Genomic DNA, 21,221 nt, shown 5'->3' on the forward strand with positions numbered 1-21,221 from the left:
TGCTGCTGAGAACGTGACCCTGTGTTACAAAGGCCCAAGCCCAGGGCTGCACCCTTCTCTGGCATGTGGCTTTCTGCTCTCACCTGGCACTGCACCATTTCATGGAAGAACAGAACATGCAATTTTGGCTTACCAAAACCGAGCAAGGTTCCAGGGTCTGCTGGACTATTTAATCCAAGGGAGAGTTTTATGCTGGTTGGTTTTTTTATATCTTCCATTTTTCAGCGCCTACCTTTAAGTACCCACTGAAATCCAGAGTCCTAGACTTAACCTCCCAGTCCCAACCCACTTTAGCTGATCAAACTATTAACAGAAAACACAACTAGAAGCAACCCATCAAATTTACATTTACTAGGGAAAGAAATCCCACTTAGTACCAGGGGTTTGAAATTCTTAAATCCCTTCTGGAGGCTGCTAAGCCGTGCATTTTAAAGATCACATTTATCCCAAACCTCATCTGCTTTTTCAGAATTGTTCTTTAGGCTATGGCTGCAGGGCAGATGTTGTCACAGGAGTGCAGCGGGTCTGGCCCTGGGACTTCAGTCACCTTTTGCAAACACTAGTTCAAATTCGGTTGATGGCGGTTCATTCTCATGAGGAGTAGTGCTAATGTATGACTCGGGGAGAGCGTTTCTGTACAAACTGGCTCACGGTTCAAGTGTGAACTCTTAATAGAAGGAGAAAAACCCTGTGGTTTTCAAATACATTTAATGAATAAAATGTATACCCATTATTCACATAAAAATAACTTCACAATTCAAAAGTCATAGAGCTGACAAAAAGCAGTAACATGGTTGCAATCAAAAACTGTGACCCTTAAAAAAAACCAAAACCGAACCCCCCACAAAAACCCAAAATCCCAAACGAACCTCCCCCTGATTTTCATGTAACCTGACCTTCACACAAAGGCTTTTACTATCACTTTTCACATCATGAGCAAGAAGTACCATTTTTACTTAGTGATGTGAGTTTTCAGGTAAGTGTTCAGTCAATAAAGGTTTAGATTATGCAGCAAACTTCAAATTTTGCAATTCTGTTCAACTCTTGCCGTGGCAGCAAGAAACGAGAAGGCACAAGGGCTTCTGCATGAAATCTGGAACCTTAATTTAAAGGTACTCCCTCAGTTGAGAGAAACACAATTGTTTCCAAAAGGTGCTCCTCCAAGGTTAATGCTTTTTGCTGCCCAGCTTGATGCTGCTGGGCTGAGTTTCCCCTCTGCTGTAGTGTGCGCCTCTTAAAAAAGAGGCGTCGCAGGTATTTGGAAGAGCAGTAATTAAGCTGTATTTGAAAGGAGGAAGCATCTCCACTGCTGTACTATGGTTACTGCTGGTAGATGTCTTTTTAACAGCTACTTCTTCTTAGCCACTCTTTTCCTACGTAATTACACTTTGCTAATACGGTACAAAATCTGTTAAAAATCATGAGCCAAGCTCAAGATGAGTACAGCATGAGATCTTTAAATGGATGTACTGTAAATCTCCATCTATTTTCACCTCTACCTGACAGACACAATGGATAACAAGAAAGATTAAAAAGGGATAACTGTAATATTCTTCCCCTTCCAGGGAAGGGAAAGAGCAGCTATAGTCTATAAATTTTGCACTATATTATGAAACAGTCACTTGTAAAATTTTTAAAGAAATCTTTTGCAGACGCACACAAAATGTAAATTTCTTTCTGATAGAAAAAAGTGGTTTGAATCAAATGAGAGCGAGATGATGAATCTTTTTAACATTTGTGGGGCTATGAGCTACCAACTTTGAAGCGGTGGTAGCTGGCAGCGCTAGGACCGGGAGACAGGAGAGCTCAGCAGGGCCGGCCAGTAGTGCTCCCACTGTGGCAGCCGGCATTAAGGGGCTCCGCAGTCACCTTACACCCATTCCATCCAACCAATACAACCAAAACACCGGATCCCGCTTTGCCTGCCAAAAGCCTGATAGAGCAGCCTAAATACAACCACCACCTTCCTCTGTGTCCTAAATGGGGCTAAAGGCAAACTCTAAACGCTCCACAGGAAACTCCATCCCGCACAAACTAGCCTTGGTTTATATTCGTGTAGCAGTAGTTGATGGAGCACATTAAAAGACAGAAGCAGCAGCCTCAAGGAATTCAGTATCTGCGATTGTCAAGACAAATAAAAAACTCCAGAGGACAGTGGGGCCGCAAGGTAAAAGGCAGAGCCCCACGATGAAAGCGTTTGGTGTCAGAACGTGTTGCAGACCAGGAGGCTGTTCTGAGCGTGGTTGTACGGAGGCTAGGAACCGAAGAATTAACATTGAGGCTTTGACCCCAACTTGCAAGTCTTATTTAGCTACAAGAGCGCTCCTTGGTCTGCTGATTGCAGATGCCATCTGTGCGACAGCATTAGGCGGGGTGAATTAAGGACAGTTCCGTGCAGATTTTCAGCGGTAACCGTCCGCGAACAGAGGGCCAAAGAAAATGCTCACAAATTAAAAGCTGACACCAGACGCTGTCATGACAATCTCATCTCATCTACTCGTTGCTGGAAGTCCTTTAGGAGGTCACTCCTGAGGGTGGAGAGATGATACTTACTATCCTGTATAGCTGAAGTATCCCATATCCGAGGTTGCAGAAAAGGAGAAGAAAGTTGTTTAAAAAGATGCTGGCAATGCTGAAGTAGTGAAGAAAGAATTTCTAGCCCTCAGCCTCGGCTCCAGAGTTTAATTTTAACTGTGTTAAAAATAGAAGCATATGATAGGAACCTTAACTAAAAAATTTACAGCTAGAGTATTCACGCTGTGGTTTCACCGCGGCCCCTTTCCACTCCACTTTTGCAGCGTGGTGTCGGTGTACTGTAATCTTCTCATTTCTGTTCTGAGCACCTCTCTACCTACGCGCTGGCACAACCACTGACCTCGGCAGCACCTTCGCAGCGATTTATGGCCTTGTGGGTACGCTCAACATGGAGAGTGTTTGGATTTCTTCACGTAAAGAAAAACAAATTGGGTGTTTACTCAACTCCCTTCTCAAACCGTGAGGGAGAAGAGGGAGTAGCATGCTGGTGGTCCTTTTGCCCTTGTTGCCTGCATCTTCCTTGCAATGCTGTTTACAAATACTCCAAAGTTCATTGATTCTGCTTCACTTAATGGCCACATAAAACCAAGTTAGAGCAGGTAGGAGGTCAAGAGTTATTGACCCAAGTGCTTAGCAGCTTACCTGCATTGGGTTGGATGTTCAGTCATCCCTGTCCCCCCAACAAGCTGTAAACTTTCCAATAACATACACAGCGAGAATTCTATTGCTAAACAGTGTGAGGAGGACAATAAAATACAAAATCCTGAATTGTCATGACCTGTGATTTGCTGTGCCTTTTTCTGCCCATTGCGATAGCAAATTTAAACTCCATCTAGCAGAGCTTCTGGACCAAGCCAGATCAGTAATTAGGGATTGACTGCAGTGGGAATAGAAAACCTCCAGGAGTTCTCCTTCTCTTCTGACTCCGCTCCAACACACATCCCACATCAGGCCGTACAGCTGGAATTTTAACTGCAATAAAGCAAACCTACAGAAATGTTCAGGTGCTGCCATGAGGCAGCAAAGATGCAAAAGGCGGCGGCTCATGGTCCTAATGAGCACTGATGGTGTTCCCCCTAGGACTGTCCTAGTCCCAGACGCTTAAGAGCTCCCGTAGGGTGTACAGGCGTTTCACAGTTCAGAGCACTTGCAGATATTGTACATATAGATGGAGAGGGAGCCTGACCTTTGCTGTCCCTCCCCTTTATCTGTGTGTGGGAGGTCCAACTCATCTGCTGGCTTTCCCCCCAAAAAGACTGGTGACAGCCGTGCCAGACCCCACATTACCCCAGCACCTACACAGACAGCCAATAATTTATGCCACATCCATGGCCTTGTCATTGCAGCCTTGGAGAAAGGCCCAGAGCTGGGTTCAGTACCTGGAGCTGCAGAGGTTGCACCACCGTGAGCTAATCCTAACAAGAGCACTTGAAGGCCAACAGTTTCACTGTAGGGAGCGCTCCCCCACGCACAGGCATTTTGTGTAAGCACAATGCAAAAGTTCTGACATACGGTTGCACCAGCCCCAGCTTTAACTATCTGAAGCATTTACACCCACTGAGCAGGCATAACCATCAGTAAGTTATATTTTACCTTCTCGTTTCTAGAGCTCGAGAGGCCGTATTTTCAGACTGGTCTTCACAGTCCACTAGGTTTTTCACACTGAAGCTCAGAAACCAATGCTACTACTCTGGAGTTTTAAAACAGACACGGGTCAGAGCTGCCAACAACAAGCTGCTCTTGGACACCGAGAGACATGAGTCGGCTCAAGGTGCAGCAAGGGATACTGAGACCTGGAGCCACCCCCTCTCCTTTGAGGATGAGACGGCATTTTGTCTGAGCTCTGGCCAAACTGACACAGCAGCCGTGAGCTGGACACAGTTTAGTTGTCTTGGATTTGATTCGTCCACGTTATTTTTTGGTCTAAATCCAAGCTAGTTATTTTTAAAGTAGACCGCGATAAAACACAGCTGCTGTGGAATTGACTTCGTCAGAAATGTAAGTTTGCAGGTATTTAGTCCACAATAGGTAATTGTATGTGGGCAGTCTGCCGAAGAGCCAGAGAAAGTTACTTGGTTAAGAAATGCAGCCTTTGCACAAAAGTTCCATCAGGGCTTTTAGCCCAGAGACTTCAGTCGTAATTTAATCCAGCTGCCACACAAGAACCATTATAATCAATGAACAAAAAGATTTGCACAGTCAGCAACAAACCACCACTTTAAGTACCTACATATTTGAGAATCCAAGTAATGCCCCTATTCATAAGTAAGAGGCTTCCAACTGAGCATATAACAAATGAAGTACATTGATGCTGGGCCGCAATGTGTTTAGGAAAGCTGGGGGCCCCTAAAAAATAAAGTATGTTTAGTCAGAGCTGGCCTTTCACCGCCAGCAGAGTCACTGAGATAGCGCTGCATTCTGTGGCTGTCTTCAGCCTGACAGCTGGCATCGCCGGCGTATTAGCTGAATACCTATTTATGCAAGTCTGACACCACCTTAACAGGGAGCAATTTTTACCCTCTTTCGCACGGTTTTGGCCCAAAACATTACATATCAGCGCTACCCACTTGGACAGTTGCCATAGGACACTGGCATATTCGTTTTTCAAGTTGGCTATGAGCTTTTTCTTTCTTCTCCCCAGCAAATCAGAGCAACACGAATGTAAATTCTTACCGCATTTCACACGGAGGCAAGTGCCCCCTGCTAATCTGCGGTGTTTTACCGTTAGTTTGCTCATTAACGTAAGCGGCCCGAGTGTCATGTACCCTCCGTTTCCGCTGATAATGCTCAAAAGGTGCAAGGAAGACCATACGGTAATTATCTAAATCGGATCCGGACACAGAAGCAGCATTACGTATTGTGTCAGAGCTATCTGAGCGAAAAGAAAAGAAAGAGGAAAATCCCAGTATTCTACCCATAACTGCAGATGCAGTTTAAATGTTACAAATGTAATAGGAGCCGTCATAAAAACTGCAGGCATGACATAGCAATTTCAGTAAATACAGCACAGTAAATTGCCTATTAAATCAAGCTGCCCTCAAACAGTAGCTGCGGCTACAAATTCAAATGATGCAATGACATAATTTAACTGCACGAAATCACGCCGCTCCCATCCTTTTCTTCCTAAATTTTGGAGGAGCTAAAAAAACCTTCCTGAAGCACAAAACCTTCTGTGAGGCTTAAGCGGAGTGCACAGAAGGGTAGGGAATGCTTACGCGCTGTGCTAGATGGTCTACTTCTCTTGGTAAATAGAACTTAACCTCTTGAACTTAAACCCTTGGACTCCGCGGGAGGCAGTAAGTTTGTTTGCAAATGTTTTTCTCTGAAGGAGTGAACGGACCACTTGGGCATTGTGCCCGGGCCAAAGAGCAATTAGGATGGCACTGGTGGTGGCAGCAACGCTGTTCAGGCTTACAGCCTGGCCACTCCTGTTCCCAGGCCAAAGCACAGCCCCCGCCGATGTCCGGGGTCCACCCCAATCACAGCGTGTTTTCTCCCATTCTAGGACATTTACTGATCTTACTAAAAAAAAATCAAATTGCATCCGAAAGGCGAATGCACCAAGCGGGTAGGGCAGCACCACACCACTGTATCCATCAGACTTTTTACAAAGCGACAAACCCCAATGAAAGAGGAAATAAGTAGTTTCTGAAGGGGATGCTCTGAAGGATGCGTCTGGGTGTGCTGGCGGGAGGGACACGCCCGCTACTGGGAATTTTCTCATCTCTATGGAGCACAGCTGAGAACAGCAGCTCTCAGTTCTGTTCTTCCAAACCAAGGTCAGAAGGTACCTGGACAGAAAAGGCAGTGCATCTCTCACATCCCAAACTGCAATACCAACAACTTGATCTCATTTGAAATCCCGTATTTTTCTTTAGGGCACAAATGGAAAATGTCAAATTTAAGAAAAACGTCTAGGATACAATAATAAAAAGGCAGTAATTAGGGCCAACGACACAGCACATGAATTGCAACTGACTGCACATATCCAAAGATCAACACGCGCAAAGGGTGATGCTGTTTTGAATGAAAGTTGCCGAGCGCTTTAGCCCAATTAATACAAACTGTGTGTGTGTGCACACCGAGGCTAATCCACAGGGCACCCAAAAAATTGTTGAAGGTAAAAGAGAATGACCACAACTGTTTTAAGACACAAAGTGTTTACTTTATAGGTAGGTTGCAAAAAAAATAGCAGGTTGAAGTTGCCATAAAGATTCCTTGCTACAGCATAACAGCTTAAAAACACACTCAAAGGCCACATCGCTCAAAATGTGGCAGTCATCGTTTGAAACATCTAGCAGGAGACTGGACTTTGGTATCATGGAGCCACCACCTGCAGGTTTTGGAATAGGTCTGCCAACCCCAAGACACTTAATTTGTGAGCGATGCAGAGACAACGCGTGGAAGAGGGACTGCTGTGGTCACACACACGCCTGAGGGTGGGGAAATCCAGACCATGGCGCACTTCCTTACTCTTGGGAAGAGCAACACAACACCGTGTCTGCCAGGGGCCAACTTGGCCGGAGCACAGCTTGGACCAGAAGCATATGGGTTCTTTTGGAAAAAGATGTATCATTGGTGAGAGACGGGATAACACTTCATCTAACTGGAGGGAAGAAGCTTATTAAACAAGCATTTGGCTGAAGAACTTACACGCACAGAGGTAATTAATCTCAAAAGATCAACATTTTCAACCTAAATCACAGGTTCTGCGTTTTGAAGACAGGAAGATGCACTTCCTGCCAATATTTTTTTCGCTGGGTGCTGGCCATTATGCTCCTATCACAACTAAGACACAGCTGCAAGTCTGATGCAGCTCAGGAACCAGGTAACAGAAAGTTACAGGTACGATCGTCACTGGTAGAGTCCTGAGCCAGGGTCACTGCACTCTTCCACCTCTTCCTTTTGGGGACCTGAGAGACGGATTTCCCATTTACGAGGGGACACTGTGCACACACACAGTTGTGACCTTCCAGCAAGAATTCTTCCACACGACTCCAGATTTCAAAGGCTGGCTTTATCCTACCGCACGTAGAGCATAAGCTCTACTACAGCTTATGAGGTAAATCCTCCACTTCCTCAAATTTACAGATGCTTTTTTGAGCGGCCCACATTTTAAAATCCCCACGTAGCTTAACAGACCTGCTGAGATGAAACTGCTGTGAATTTGTACATTTGTTGAGAACACCAGGTAAAATTAACAATCTCAAAAGAAATCCCTTCTACCCAGCAAATAAGATTCTTGTTTTAGAATAAAAACAAGGGAAGGGACTGTTCACATAGTAACTTTACTGCCTTGAGCATGGGTCTGCAGAATTCTTTATTTAAAAAATAAATAATATTTTTCATTCCTTTTTTAAAAGTCCTTCAGAAAAATGACTGAATCGCTTCTGCAACTTAGCACTTGTTTCTGAACTACTAAAAGCTACCTGATCACACTTATTTGGTACTTTTTCTTTTGCTCACGTGAAGTTCCTCCCAGAAGAGGTGAGGAGCAGAGCAAGCACTGCCCCTGCATCCACAATGCCAAAACACTTTCCACGCACAACACTACTGAGTGCCTTCAGGCCAGGCCTGCGAGCACAGCATGAAAGACAGCACTACTGGTAATAGTGGGAAAGGGGAGTGGAGAAAGAAACCACCATTGTCCTAGGACAAGTTTAAAAGAAAAAAAAAAAAAAAAAAAATCTTAATTCGTTCATCACCCATTGACAACAACAACGCAGGGGAAAAGAGAAAAATAAAGAGCTCTTTTAAACCTTTATAACTGAGATTTAAGAAGACACTGCCAGCCTTGGCTTCAGATTCTAAGGAAGCTTGTGAGGTGAAACAGGGCCATGTGGAGATCAGTAGATGACTTACAGGATGGATGATGCAATCATGCCTTAAAAAAAAATAAACAAGTTAGAACAGAAAGCAAACCAGAGAGTCAGCTAAGAAGCACCCAGCCATCATGGAAGTGAAGACTGTACAGCAAACAAGGGAGGATGCACCCAGAGAAGTTCTTGAGGTGTCTCTGTTAGAGGTACACTTTGGGATTGTTTTTTTCCTTGGAATAGCCTACAGCATTCTGACACGAGGAACGCATCTCACAGCTTGTAGATTAAAGGTATAACTTTTCTAAAGCATCTAAAGGATTTAGGAACCTAAATTGCACTGCAAATTCCACGGGAGTTTGATCTGTAATTAATTAGACTCCTCTGGGGTGTCTTTGTTTTTTGTTTTTAAAGTGTTCTTTTCCCTTGCGGTCTCTGAGAAAGTGTGTTTCAAAATCAGGATGTGATTAACTGGAGCATCCCATATTACAGAATTACAACGAGCAGGAGAACTGATGTATGCAAGTGTTATTTCTTATTTCTGTTTCTTCATATTTCCTGGAGTCACTTTTAGTTTCTTTCCTGGACAAAGGGGTTTAAGGCCTTCTTGAACTAAGCCCCTCGTTATGTAGCCAACTACAGCACACTGGAAGCACAATTATGCTACTAAGATAAGATGAAATGCAGTGATGATGCACCAATTCATCATGTTTGGGTTCTCCTAATGAAGCCCATTACTCACAGAAGAGAATTTTCTCAAGCATTTAGTCACCAGACGACAGCTTTCCCTGTAACTCCTTCCTTTTCTACAGCTGGTGAATAGTCTGGTCCTCCCCTCACCATCCCAAAAGTGCAATATTAGGAAAAGTCAACACCTAGACTAAAAGTAAACAAACAGTATTTAACTTTCCCTTAACCAAAAAAAATAACAGTAAACCAGAACATCTTTCAGGAGCAAGCCAACCTTTTTAATTTAAAAAAGAAAAAAAAAAAAAAGACGACGAAAACAGCCTGCTGTCCTTTTAATACTACTGAAAGATATTGAATACCTTTCTTTAGCTTATTAAAATAAGCATAAAACAAACTACATACTAATTACAGCTTGCATAGAAACATTTTGCTTTGTACTTTGTGCAAATCTTACTAAATAAGGCATGCTTGAGAGTTTAGGTAGCAATGCAGTAGTTATCAAAGAATGCTGAGAAACTGCAAGGAAAATTCCAGGCAGTCTGCAATCCACATCCACTTACACAGTTCATTTGACTTCAAAGACCAACAGCTGATGGCTGCAGATCTGTCTGCAACATAAGGCAATATGGTATGTGTAGGGTCCAGCACCTGCTTTCAGCTAGTCATGGGTTTAACACACATAAGATCACTTGAATTCAAAAAACCTGAGCCACTAGTTAAAAAGAGGGCTTCAGACGTGGATCGGTAAGAACCTCGTTTCAGGGAAAAGGAAGGGAAGCGGGGAAGAGGACAAAGACATGAAGAAGCACAACCCTTCACGTAAAGGGGGTTTTTGTGCAGGTGTTGCGTATATTTTTATACCCTGAACTGTCCCCACAGGACAATTTTTTTTCCAAACAAACGGTCTTCCAACGAGTTATCCAGAAGAGTATTTCTGGAACAGAAAAAGCTACAATGTTTGCCTCTCTTAGCCAACCTACAAGTGTCTATTGCAGAAATTCAACGGGAATCAGTGACACTAAAGAAGGGTGGCTGTGTAAAGAGGAGAAGTAGGGAGCTGCAATAAGAGCAGTATCAGAAATCTCTCAAATAAGTTACGTAGCACAGAGGGAAATTATAAGGCCTAATATAAGGTAAGGTGGAATAACATTTTGCCTCCTTCTTCCCCCTTCAAATCAAGTATTTTCAGGAAATATTGAAGTACAACATTCTTTTGTAAGCAGCTTTGCATTAAAAATCTGTTCAAACTCCACAAGTTTTTTTAAAACATGTTTTAAAAACCCACTAATAATAATCCTCAAAATCCCCTAGTATTTTGTAACATAAAATGGAATGCTCCTGGGCGAGTGCTGCCAGCTCCTTGAGGAACTCTGGGAAAAGGGCAGCTGCAAGTACGGCATTCCTCACGTGCGCGGGAAGGCCGGGATGAGCCAGGCCTTTCTTTCCTTTCTGTCCCAGGAAAGGCTGGAGTACAGCCGGGTAAGCTTCAGAGAGGTTCCTTCCTTTCCCCGCGTTGCTGCTGTGCTGGATATTACCTAAAGCCAGGAAAAGAGGAGAGGAGAGGAAAAAAAAAATAAAAAAAAGAAAACCAAACAAAACCCCCTCAGTATATTAAGCACACACAGCATTCGTACAGTTTCCAAACCCAGTTTTCACAAGGATTGTGTTCAGAGCAGCAGTTTGCAGTACCCAGACCGTGCAGGGAGATTCTCCACTAATCCAACACTTTAAAGTTCTATGTGGCCTGATTATATTGCATTTTTTATTAGCTATCTTTCCCCAGGTTATATATTATTCAGTTCCAGCTCTGATGAGAGAAATACGTGGGCAGAAGAGGAGTCAAGGGAAAGAGTAATATGGATTTACCTTATGAAATAGCAGATAATACCTACCCATCTAGACCCAGCACGGCTGTCTCAATTTAAGTGATGCTGGTGCTCTAGCCCTCCCCCAGATCAAAATATCGTTTGGACTTCACTTCCCCCTCTCTTTCTCTATCCTCTCCCCATGAACCACTGTGTAAATGGGTTTGGGGCCGAGCTATCACATCGCCACAGGAGTTTGAAGCAAGCTAGAAACTAAGTGGAAAAAAACATTTGAAAACTTGATTTTTCTACGGCTGTAACACCACTAACTACGCTTGCCTTTAACTCCCTGTAAAGCAACTAAACATTAAAAAAAGAGCAAGTGAAAGCCACCGTGTGCTCTGTTACATGATCTCTGCTGCCAGAGTTCAGAGGATCAGGGCTCAAGCATCAGAACGCACGGAATTACACTGACAGCAGCACTTAAATTTCAATCAATTGCTCCTTGATTCAACCTGAAGCAGAATCGCACTTTAATTAAATGATAATTAATTTAGTGAAACTAAAAAGGTGACAAAATTTAACACCGATGGAAATAAATACTTTACGAAGAAAAATTAACTTGCAGAACTCACTGCCCCAAGATGTCATTGAGGCCAGAACTGGACACAGATAAAATCCCGCCTAACTTACAAGGGGATGTTCTCATGAGCTGCATAGGTAAATAATTTCTTTAAAAAAATAAAGGACTGTCATATTAACTCCCATACTGCGGATAAGCAACCGCCACATGGCTGCATTAAGAAGAGGTTTCCCTTGAAGCGCATGCAGTTTCTGTTCAAACACCTCAGTCTCAGGTTACACCACCCTTTCTCCGAAACCTCTGCAAGTAGCTGAAGCCGGGACCTGCAGATGAACATCTCGCCCCACGCCACAGAACAACCCCCCCGCTCAACACCTCTGCGCCTTTCTTCCTTCCCTGTAGTTCTCCTAAGGCACCATGGAATTGCCGTACGCTTCCAAATACTCGAAAGGAAATCTCATCTTAATCATCTAACGGAGTTGTACTTTTCTCGAGTTTCACAAAAACCTTTCCAACTCCAGACTTATCAATCATTCATATTGTTATTCTACAAATTTTTATCTACTAGAGACAGAGTACAGGAATTTCAGTTCTGTGAAAAATTCTGACTGTGGGAGGAAAAACAACTTAAATTATGAATTACAATGAAAAGATAAAGTTTTGAGCTTCTTCCCTTGAAGATTATTTTTTTTAAGATTTTTCTAACATCAAAATGTTTCATAATTAATATTTTAAGGTTTTAAAATCATTTAGCCAATATAACCAGAATGCTAGTATACTGTCAAAGCTTTTCTTTTTTTTTTTTAGCTCTTCCCTTGAAAAAGCATAGAAATTGATATGTTTCCCTAAAAACCTTTTGATTTAGATTTAACTGCTTATTGGGGGGGGGGGGGGGGGGGGGGGAAGAAGAAAAAAGCACAGAAAGCTGGTCTAGGGACAAGAGATTTGATTATTTTTTTTCTTTGACCAGGATTGTCCACTTCTTTCTAGGGTCAGGATGCAAACTGAATCATACAACTGAGAAACCGAGTACTCTGGAGATGTTATTACCAACGCACTGAAAGAAGGGCAGCATTTCATATGGGATCTACATCACGACAGTTCTACATATCTAACCAGAACCCAAACTATTGTGTAAGAAAACCACATACTACTGCAAGCAGAAAATAACAAATCATCCACTTCTGCTCGAACGCCTTCAGAGAGAATCACTGTGTCAAGAGAAAGGAAATGCTCTGGAATATTTCGGTTTTACATTTGTGTTCCCCACTAAGTCTGGCTGCCGTTTTTCAGGTGTGAGTTCTGTAGGAGGCCAGTTACGCTTAGACCCATAGAGAAAACTTCGGGGAAAAAACCCTCAGAGAACAACTAATTTGCACGATGCTCAATGGTGGCATTCAAGCTAATGCAAAGAAATCCTACGGGAGGTCTTCATTTTTTAAATTTTATTTTCATTTACCATTATTCTAGCAGTTCCTACCTTGCACTTCTTAATCAAAATAATGAGCTACCGTGGGCTGATGGACTACGGAGCCAACTTGCCCCAAGAATTGCAATTTGATTACTTGCATCACCAGTCTTGTTGGGAACCAAGTCTGCAGTTATCTCAACATTTATTAACTCTCCGTCTATTTGTCAAGAGGTGCCTTCTTTGCAGGGGTTGCCACAACACAGAAGAAAATGTACCAACAGGGTGACTAAGCAGCCTGGTTTCAAATTCCTGAATAATGGCCAGCATGAGTCAGCCTAGCAAATTCTGAAGCCCACAGAAGAAAACTGACGTAAAACTGGAAGCATAAATAAATGCCATTGGGAGTGCATTATATAAAAGTTCTTTTTGCCAGCAGCTGAAAAAAAGGACACTAAATGTTGCCTCCTAATCTCATCTCCCACATGCTAGCTACAATACCATCTAATTGTAAGGCTTTTCTAATCTACGGCACCAGAATGTAGAGCCTAAAATGCTACCGACATTTGCAATACACAGCTCCTTTACAGCAGGCGCCTTCCACAGACTAATTCTTTAAGAAGCAGCCTTAGCAAGATCATAATTTTATAGACTAGATGTACCGCAAACCTTAGAAACACATACCATGTTGCCTAGAAACCAGGTAAATTATTATTCAGAGCCTTGAAAAATTAAAAAACAATTAAAATGGCACATAAAAAGCCCTGCTTTCCACACCTCTGGAAATCCAAGGAACACATCAACAACTTCCCAGAGGTATAGGCAGAGCAGGTGATTATTAAAGACTCCCAGTGATGAGTAAGCACACACCTGTAAATGCAGCCTCTCTTGAGCCCTGTTGCTGAGTCAGCTCTTAATCACTGGTCACTGCTCTCACCAAATTCGACACATTCCCGTCACAAGGGAAGCTGACTTTTAAGGGAACCCTGCACCCAATGTTGCCTGCTCAGCAGCAAGCTGAGAACGAGCACGTCCCCAGGGCAGGGCCCCAACTCTACCAGCTGCCTGGCTGCATCTGGAAAGTTCTTAATTAGAATGTAACATTCTTCATTTTGCTTATTTTCACTTGCTTCCCCCACGTCAGTGTGGATATTGGTAAACTGTCAAGACAGGTGTAGCGTGCGCTGTGCTTGATAAGCATTAGATGTTACAGAAGTCCCCTGGAAAGCTGGCTTGTTGGGATGATACCTGTTTAACTCCCCACTGCTCTCAAAGTGTCCCGGCTTTTATACCCCCACCCAACCCTTTTTATTTTGTTTTTCATTGAAGAAAGCACAGTTTTCTGGCTAATATCCATCTCCTTCAGTAGTAGCCCAAACCATGATATGAAGCCTTATTCAATTGTTGCAGAAACCAATTCATTCTGGACTTCTGTCCTCCCTAACATTTATCAAAAAAGAACCAATGACTAGCTGAAGGTCAGGCTAAAAATAAAATGAAATCATGCACATATGCCATCTCACCTCATGCCTTGAAAGCATGTTTGTTTATGGCCAAACTGACAGCGAGCCAAGAGATGATTTTGTTACTCCTTTAAACAGACATTTTCTGTAGCAAATAAAAGCTTCTAAAGAGCTAAGAATATCCAAATAGATCCATATACAGTGGCCTACTGAGCATCATCAGCTTAAAGTCAGAAGGGTACATCTGGTTAATGATATTCACAAGGCACCACACCTACTTTTAATCATGCTGTAGAAAACGAGAGAGGCAACTGGTGAGTTGTTCCACCCAGCGCTCCTCTGAGTGCGGTTAACATTTACCTTTGGTTAGCAATTCTTCCGCGGCATCAGACATGTCCACGCGAAAAAGCAAGTACTGTTGGGCCTCCAGGAGAAGACCTGGGAAGTCTTTTTCAATGGAAGCAAAATGTTCAATTTTATTTTTCACAGATGCCAGCACCTGCCAAAGCAACAGTAACAATTACTTCTTGCTCCCAGTGCAGCCCAACTCAGGCTTTCTCTAGCTACATTAAAATAGAGTTACGACAGAAGTTATGGTCATACAGAATTTCCAGTTCTTTGCACAAATGTAATTAAAACATCGAAATGAGATGAGAGGCTCTCAGACAGGTGGGAAAGCAACAGGTGGAACTGAAAAGAGCTAATGTAAGGTTTAACGAGACACCAAAAATACCGTTCCAATAGGCATGACTAACCCTTGTGGTCAAATACCTGATAAAGTGACCGCACACTAGGCTGAAACACCATGTTGGTGTTGAGCAGAAAGGAGCGAAGAAGAGGCTGTGGATAACTTGCCAGCTGAGTAATAATCCCAATAAGCAGCAAATTTACATGCAAGGAATTCTCCAGCATGTTCTCCAGCTTCGACAGCACTACGCTGATGAACGGTCCTGCAAGAAAAGAAGAAGGAACCAATGCTTTTGTTTTCACAGAAGAAAAATCCTAAGATCTAGGAAATAGGCATTTAAAAGGAATTTTGATCATGACCAACCAAATCAGACCTCCCACATGCTAATTAAAGCCAGCAGGGAGAAAACCCAAACTGTATCTTAACAGACAAAATAGACTTAACAGAAGTGTTAAAAGCTTTTGTGAGCAGAAGCACTTTCACTAGCTAGCCAATGAGTTTACGTTAATGGCATTTTTAACATGTCATTTAACTATTCTACTTTACATGTGCCAATAAGGATTTAGCCTGGTATGTTATGGTCTACGGTTCTATTCCCCTTGAAGTTAAGTGGAATGGTACCACTAGTTCCAATGCAAACAGAATCTGCCTTTTTTACACCTGTGGTGCCCGATTTCTACGAAAGGACTGGACAAAGTGAAATATAGCTAAGCTTTCTTGTCTTATCAAAAAACTGTGCTGTTCTAAAGAAAATAGGAAAATGCTACTCTAAACATAAAAATCAAGGCCTGTGACAGTTCGCAGCACAAGAAAAGGCATTTTCAGTAGTGCGGTCACACAAAGCAAAGACGACATTAAAATGGATTTATAAGCAAAATTATTGGTAGATGTAGGCTTTATCATATAAATGTCACCATTAAATAATAGCTTTAGTTTGTGTATTCATGCTGCAGGATAAACACTGAAATGCAGAAGCATCTACCATGAAAGTACATAAACCCTTAGTGTTCAAGCTTAAGAAACCTTTGCAAAGCTGAGCATGACTTTAACCAAAGAATACATATTGTTAGGCGGTACAGCCGGTGAGATGCTTGAGGCAGTCTGTAAGAGTGACCTAATCACTAGTAAAGTGTTAGAAACGTCCCTCATCCCACACCCAGTCCCACCACACCGTTCTGGCTGTGTAAAAGCCAGGGAAACCACGCAGGAGAATCCCTAGGTGACACGGTTACAGCATTGCTAACTTTGAACATCCCACCCTAGTCCCTGACACAAGATGCAAGCCACGGGCGTTTCTGGGGTCAAGCAGGTGGTTATAAATCCAATCCCATTCCAGCTCCCCTCAGCTAGCAAATGGCTGCCATTACGGCTACCTGGGCATAGTTTAGCCCAGTTTAACACATCTGCTGTAAATTGTGGCACAGGCTACAGCAATTCTGGGCCAGTGCAACAGTAAGGATCAAATCAGAAGTGCCTACATTGCCACTTCACCTAACAGAGCATCACTAAAGATTGAAGCCTATCATGTTTTATAGCGACCGTGAGTACAAAACGAGCACTCCCTTGAGAGTCATCTATCATGGCTAATGCCGGCACAGCTCCACTCACAAGAGGAAAGGTAGGAGCTGACAAGGCTTTATGTGGCTGCTACCTTTCAACCACCACGTCAGCCATCGGAGTGAAGGTTGGTATCACATCCCGCAGGAATCCCCCACTGCCTGGGCACCCAGTGGAGCAGCCCCAAAAACCTTTTGTTGAGATATAGCTTCTCCTGTCCCAACATAACCTATTGCTTCCCCTTTCGTGTTCATGGAGATGTTTTCACAGAGCTCCTGAGAGACCACAGTGCAGTGTGAGCTCTACTGTATCAAGAGGGATTGCAGGAGAAGGAGCTGAGATCTATCACTGTTTCGTTCCTCTAGGTCAGACTTCAAAGCTGAGTAGGTAAAGCTGAAGCTAGTACTTGTTCCAAGTGCTGTAATGCCACTGCAAGAGGGGTTTCCCAAGATATAGTAAAAAATTTCTCAGTGTTAAAGTGACTTTCCCCCCACCCCTCCAAGAAACAGGGTAAACAGATGAGAAGTCAAAAAATTATCCCTTTCCTGAATAGGAATTTCTGACTATTCAGGACAAACACTGACTGGCGAGGGAGGGGGGATGTGTGTGTGAGATAAAAATTCCTGTTTCTGAACACTACATTCTTTCTTGCTCAGGGGAAAACAGGTATGATAGTGTTTAACGCTTTTAAATTGGACATAGACAGCAATAGGATTTTTTCTTCATAGATCCGTAGGCCTGAAGAGAGCATCTTTGCACTGCTGACACTTACTGGGTGTGGGAAACTGTCTGGTTATTTGATTCTGCAGACAGAAGCCCCGTGCCATGACAGCATCCCAAAACAGTGAAATCAACCAAAAATCCTTATCACACGCATCTACAAACGTGATGTAGCATTCCAAATTAAATATATTATTATATCTGAAAGACACTGCAATCTCAACATTTCTGAGGTATTGTTATGAGCACTTGCTTGCACTAAGATCTCCACTAAAGCAAGGTAAACAGCCTAAGAGTAAAACATGTTGTGGATGGGGAGCAAACGGCAAGGCTTTTTGTGTGGGGTTTTTTTGTTATTATTATTTTCTTTTGCTTGGTTGTGTTTTTTTGTGGGGTTGGTGGTTTTGGTGTGGGTTTTTCAGAAAGGAACAAATGGAGGGAGGGACTAGACGAAGAAAGAGAGACAGAGACAACATTTTTGAGCTACATTTGACAGCAGATAATGTGAAACAGAAAGGTTTGAATGTGATTAGCATCTGATACAAGGAAATTGCCACCACAGCAAAAAATAGCAAATTGATTGAAAAACAGGTTGAATTTTTCAATTAAGAAACTGTGCCAGGCATGCTGGCCACAGCTGACCAGAAAGTGCTGCATTTCAATGGACACAAATGAATGTTTTCCCCCAGCTTTCAAATTAACGAGATGCCATCTTATTGAGGTTTTGTTTTGAATGAGGAAACCTAGATACACTATTATTTTTTATTATTTGCATTACTGTGGTATCTAGGAGACCTAATTAAAGATCAGGAGCCCGCAGTGCAAGGAGCTGTACAAGTACAGATCAAAAGCCCACTCTAACCTCCGGTAGCACTGTCATTCCTGAATGGCTTGGACAGTCGGCGGAGACCAAGCTTAAATTGCTGCCTGGCACCAGACAGAAAAGCATCCCAAAAGCGAGGGCAGGCCTGACGTTGGAGGAACAGGATGCCAGGGCAGAGCATGGAGACAGGCACGTACAGACATGGCACCAGTGCTGCCACCTCGTGCTAAAATGTGAAACAGCAGAGAGGGAAAAAAATGGCAACGCGATACCACATCCATAGCATGACAGATGAAAGCCACCAGGAAAACAAATTATTTACCTGGGCTCTGTATTTTAGAACAGTTACTCCAATCCCCTTTCAACTGCAAAAGCTTTCTCTAGGAATGATGGAGCTCTCACATACAAACAGCGTAATCCCTGCTCAAGATTTTAAACAATTACAAAACACAAGCAGCCAAAAACCCCCTGAGGAACCACCATTTGCCGTCACCACATTGACTGCTCTGCTCTATTTTCACGTTGGATCTCTCTTTCTCCTTGGACTGATCTCAGCTATTTGGGCTATACCCTCATTAGTGCCAGGACTGTTCCTTGCTCAATGCTTGCGCCGTGTGCCACACAGCGTGATCTCATTTGGCCACCTTTAATCAGCATGCCTTCCTGTATTTACTAGATATGTAATTGACAGAACATTCCACCTGTAAATGGAGCACTCTGGCTCCTGGCAGTGTGCTTGGGAGAGACATCCTCCTTCGGTCCAAAGGGAGATGAAATGCTCTCCGCAGAAGGGGTGTCTGCTGAGAAATTCTCAAAGTCCTCCTCTTCTTCTGCAGGAGAGACAGGATCAGGAGTATCCAACTTCTGCTCCTCCAAGCTTGCGCTGTTTGGATCCAGTTCCTTAATAATTTTGTCATACTGTGCAATGAAATCCTCACCATCTGTGCTCAGCAGTCTTACACTTAAGTTACGATCTGCCTCCTGAGGAGAAAGCTTCAACTCTAAGTCTGGCTGTGGATCAATCTCCATCATTTTCTGGTTTATTTGTTCTTTCATTACACCTTGAGTCAAGCTTGAATTTCTGTTACTGTGCTCATCCAGGTCCTTTTCCAGCTGGCTCTTTGCAAGAGGCCCATTTACTACAGTCTGGCTTTGAACCTCATGTTCTCTGGCTACATTTAAAGTTTTCTCCTTGGAGTTGTCATCATCTTGAGTATCCTTCTGGGCACATAACCTGTAAACCATAACATCATCCTGAAAGTCTGATTCCTCTATGTAAGATCCTTTGATGAGCATGATGGCATTTTTTTTCATTTCTTGAATGTGTTTTGGTGGCTCTGCAGGTGGCTGCATCTCTGTGCTTCCCAGATCATCATACGGTTGCGATGAGCTCACATCAGAACCAGGAGAAATCCCAGTGTCATAGCTATCATCCCATTCTAGCTCCAACTGCATCTTCTCACTGAATGGAGTTACTTGAGAGGAGCTACACATGCTTGATGTCCTTTGCTGGAGCCGAAACATGGGGTGTTCCACATCTGTACTGTTCTCCTCAGCAAGCGTTTGGATAAAGGTGTCTGGATCAGGGTTTATTCCATCATACAAGGCCGACCAAACCTTACAGTCTTTCAGACACTGGAGGATGGCTTCTTGAGCTTCCCACAAGTACTGCAAGTAGCTGATGTCCACAGCTCTTCCACATTCCACAATGCAAGTAGATTCAGAAGAGCGTCTCCCAGAATCTGAAAGTAAAGAAGATTATTCATACTGTGACATAATAAAATAACCCAAAAGTTCTCTAGCAAGGCAGTCACTAAGACATGGCAGGTAGAGTCTTTAGTCCCAGCCATCCAATAAGGCAGGAAGATCAAAGCACAAAGATTAAGAGATTTGCTCATAAACATACGTGACTTGTTCCTATTACCAAGACAGAGCTGCAACTCAAGATTTCCACGAGACCAGCCCGCATTCAAACCTTAAAACAACAGTGACCACTCTGAAGCAGCAGGAGTTGCAGTCATGTATCTGTACATTACTTTCATGAATGCATATTCAAGTTGGATAACTGTTAAAATGAGGTTCCAGTAGACCTGGACACATGGAAGGAATTAAATAAGCTTTCCAGTTCAGTCTAGCTCAGTTTAATCTTGCCCACCACATTTCCTCCCCCTCGCATCCTCGCCCACCTCCTCCCATGAGCTACTACTAAATCAAACTCAGTTCATGATCTGGTCTTCCCCTGAGCACCAACTACCTTTAGTTTGTGCTGCTTTTGTCCATAGAATATAATCTTTTTCTTGGCTTTCAAGTGTCAAGGTGATCCCAGTGGAGCAGCAGACTGGCGTCAGGGCAAGCAGTTTTGCAGCAGATACAGAGTAACAGTCTCTCTCCTTCACAGCCCACCGCTGGCTCAACATCATGTGGTTACACGGGATCAGATACCTGAAACAGCAGGGTCTAGCATTACTTCATCCTCCTCTCATGTAGAGACGGCAAACAGATACAAAATTCCCTTCCCACCTTCCTGCCCTCTCCAAATCAAAAGAAACAATAACAATAATCTTGACAGTGATCCATATTCTAAACCTCTCAAGGGCATGAAACCCTGACTCTTTGTATTGTGAACGTACGGTTTGATGGAGGAACTGTCATGACGAGTAGAGATAGGAGGTCAGTTGCATCAGAATGGGGAAGTGAACAATCCTTTGCAGGTCAGAGCAAACTTGCTGTACGAAGGGATGGAGGAAGTGTGGGATGGGCAGATGTCAAAGGCCAGCAGGGCGGTTTGGTCCCACTATGAATGAGCTCTGCCTCAGAATCCTTAATTTATTTGTTTTCCTGGGACATGCAGAGAGAGTTTACATGTACCAGGCAAGCACCCAGCGAAAAGGAAGGAAGGGTCACCAAGGTGTTCTACTGCACTAGAGAAAGACCGAGCTCTCGGGCAGAGGAGGGAATAAGCTATGGGAGTACAAGGAATAGAGGAAGCAGAGTCTTCTTTAGAGTGCTTTTGTTCAACTTTTTAAGAGCGCTTTGTTAAGAGCCTCAGTGTTAAGTGGACTGATGTTTTGCCATTTAAAATGCAAACAAATTCTAAAGGATTCCCTAAATAAACAAAAATAAGATTATATAC

At 43.2% G+C, this 21,221-nt stretch overlaps 1 protein-coding gene across 4 annotated transcripts in view; it reads right to left on the bottom strand.

Moving 5' to 3' along the window:
- Nucleotides 1–8,240: 8,240 nt before the first annotated feature.
- FHIP1A (FHF complex subunit HOOK interacting protein 1A) overlaps nt 8,241–21,221 on the bottom strand; it is a 94,268-nt gene continuing 81,287 nt past the window's right edge. For all 4 annotated transcript variants that reach the window (XM_054204021.1, XM_054204023.1, XM_054204022.1 and 1 more), the window contains 5 exons: nt 20,343–20,530; nt 18,790–19,830; nt 15,072–15,250; nt 14,661–14,799; nt 8,241–10,576 (listed from right to left, as the gene is read on the bottom strand). In XM_054204021.1, the coding sequence (XP_054059996.1) occupies nt 10,326–10,576; nt 14,661–14,799; nt 15,072–15,250; nt 18,790–19,830; nt 20,343–20,530 (1,798 nt within the window). In that variant the 3' untranslated portion in view covers nt 8,241–10,325. The remainder of the gene's footprint in view (nt 10,577–14,660; nt 14,800–15,071; nt 15,251–18,789; nt 19,831–20,342; nt 20,531–21,221) is intronic.

This window comes from Rissa tridactyla, chromosome 5 (genome assembly GCF_028500815.1).
Source record: "Rissa tridactyla isolate bRisTri1 chromosome 5, bRisTri1.patW.cur.20221130, whole genome shotgun sequence".
Taxonomy (NCBI): domain Eukaryota; kingdom Metazoa; phylum Chordata; class Aves; order Charadriiformes; family Laridae; genus Rissa; species Rissa tridactyla.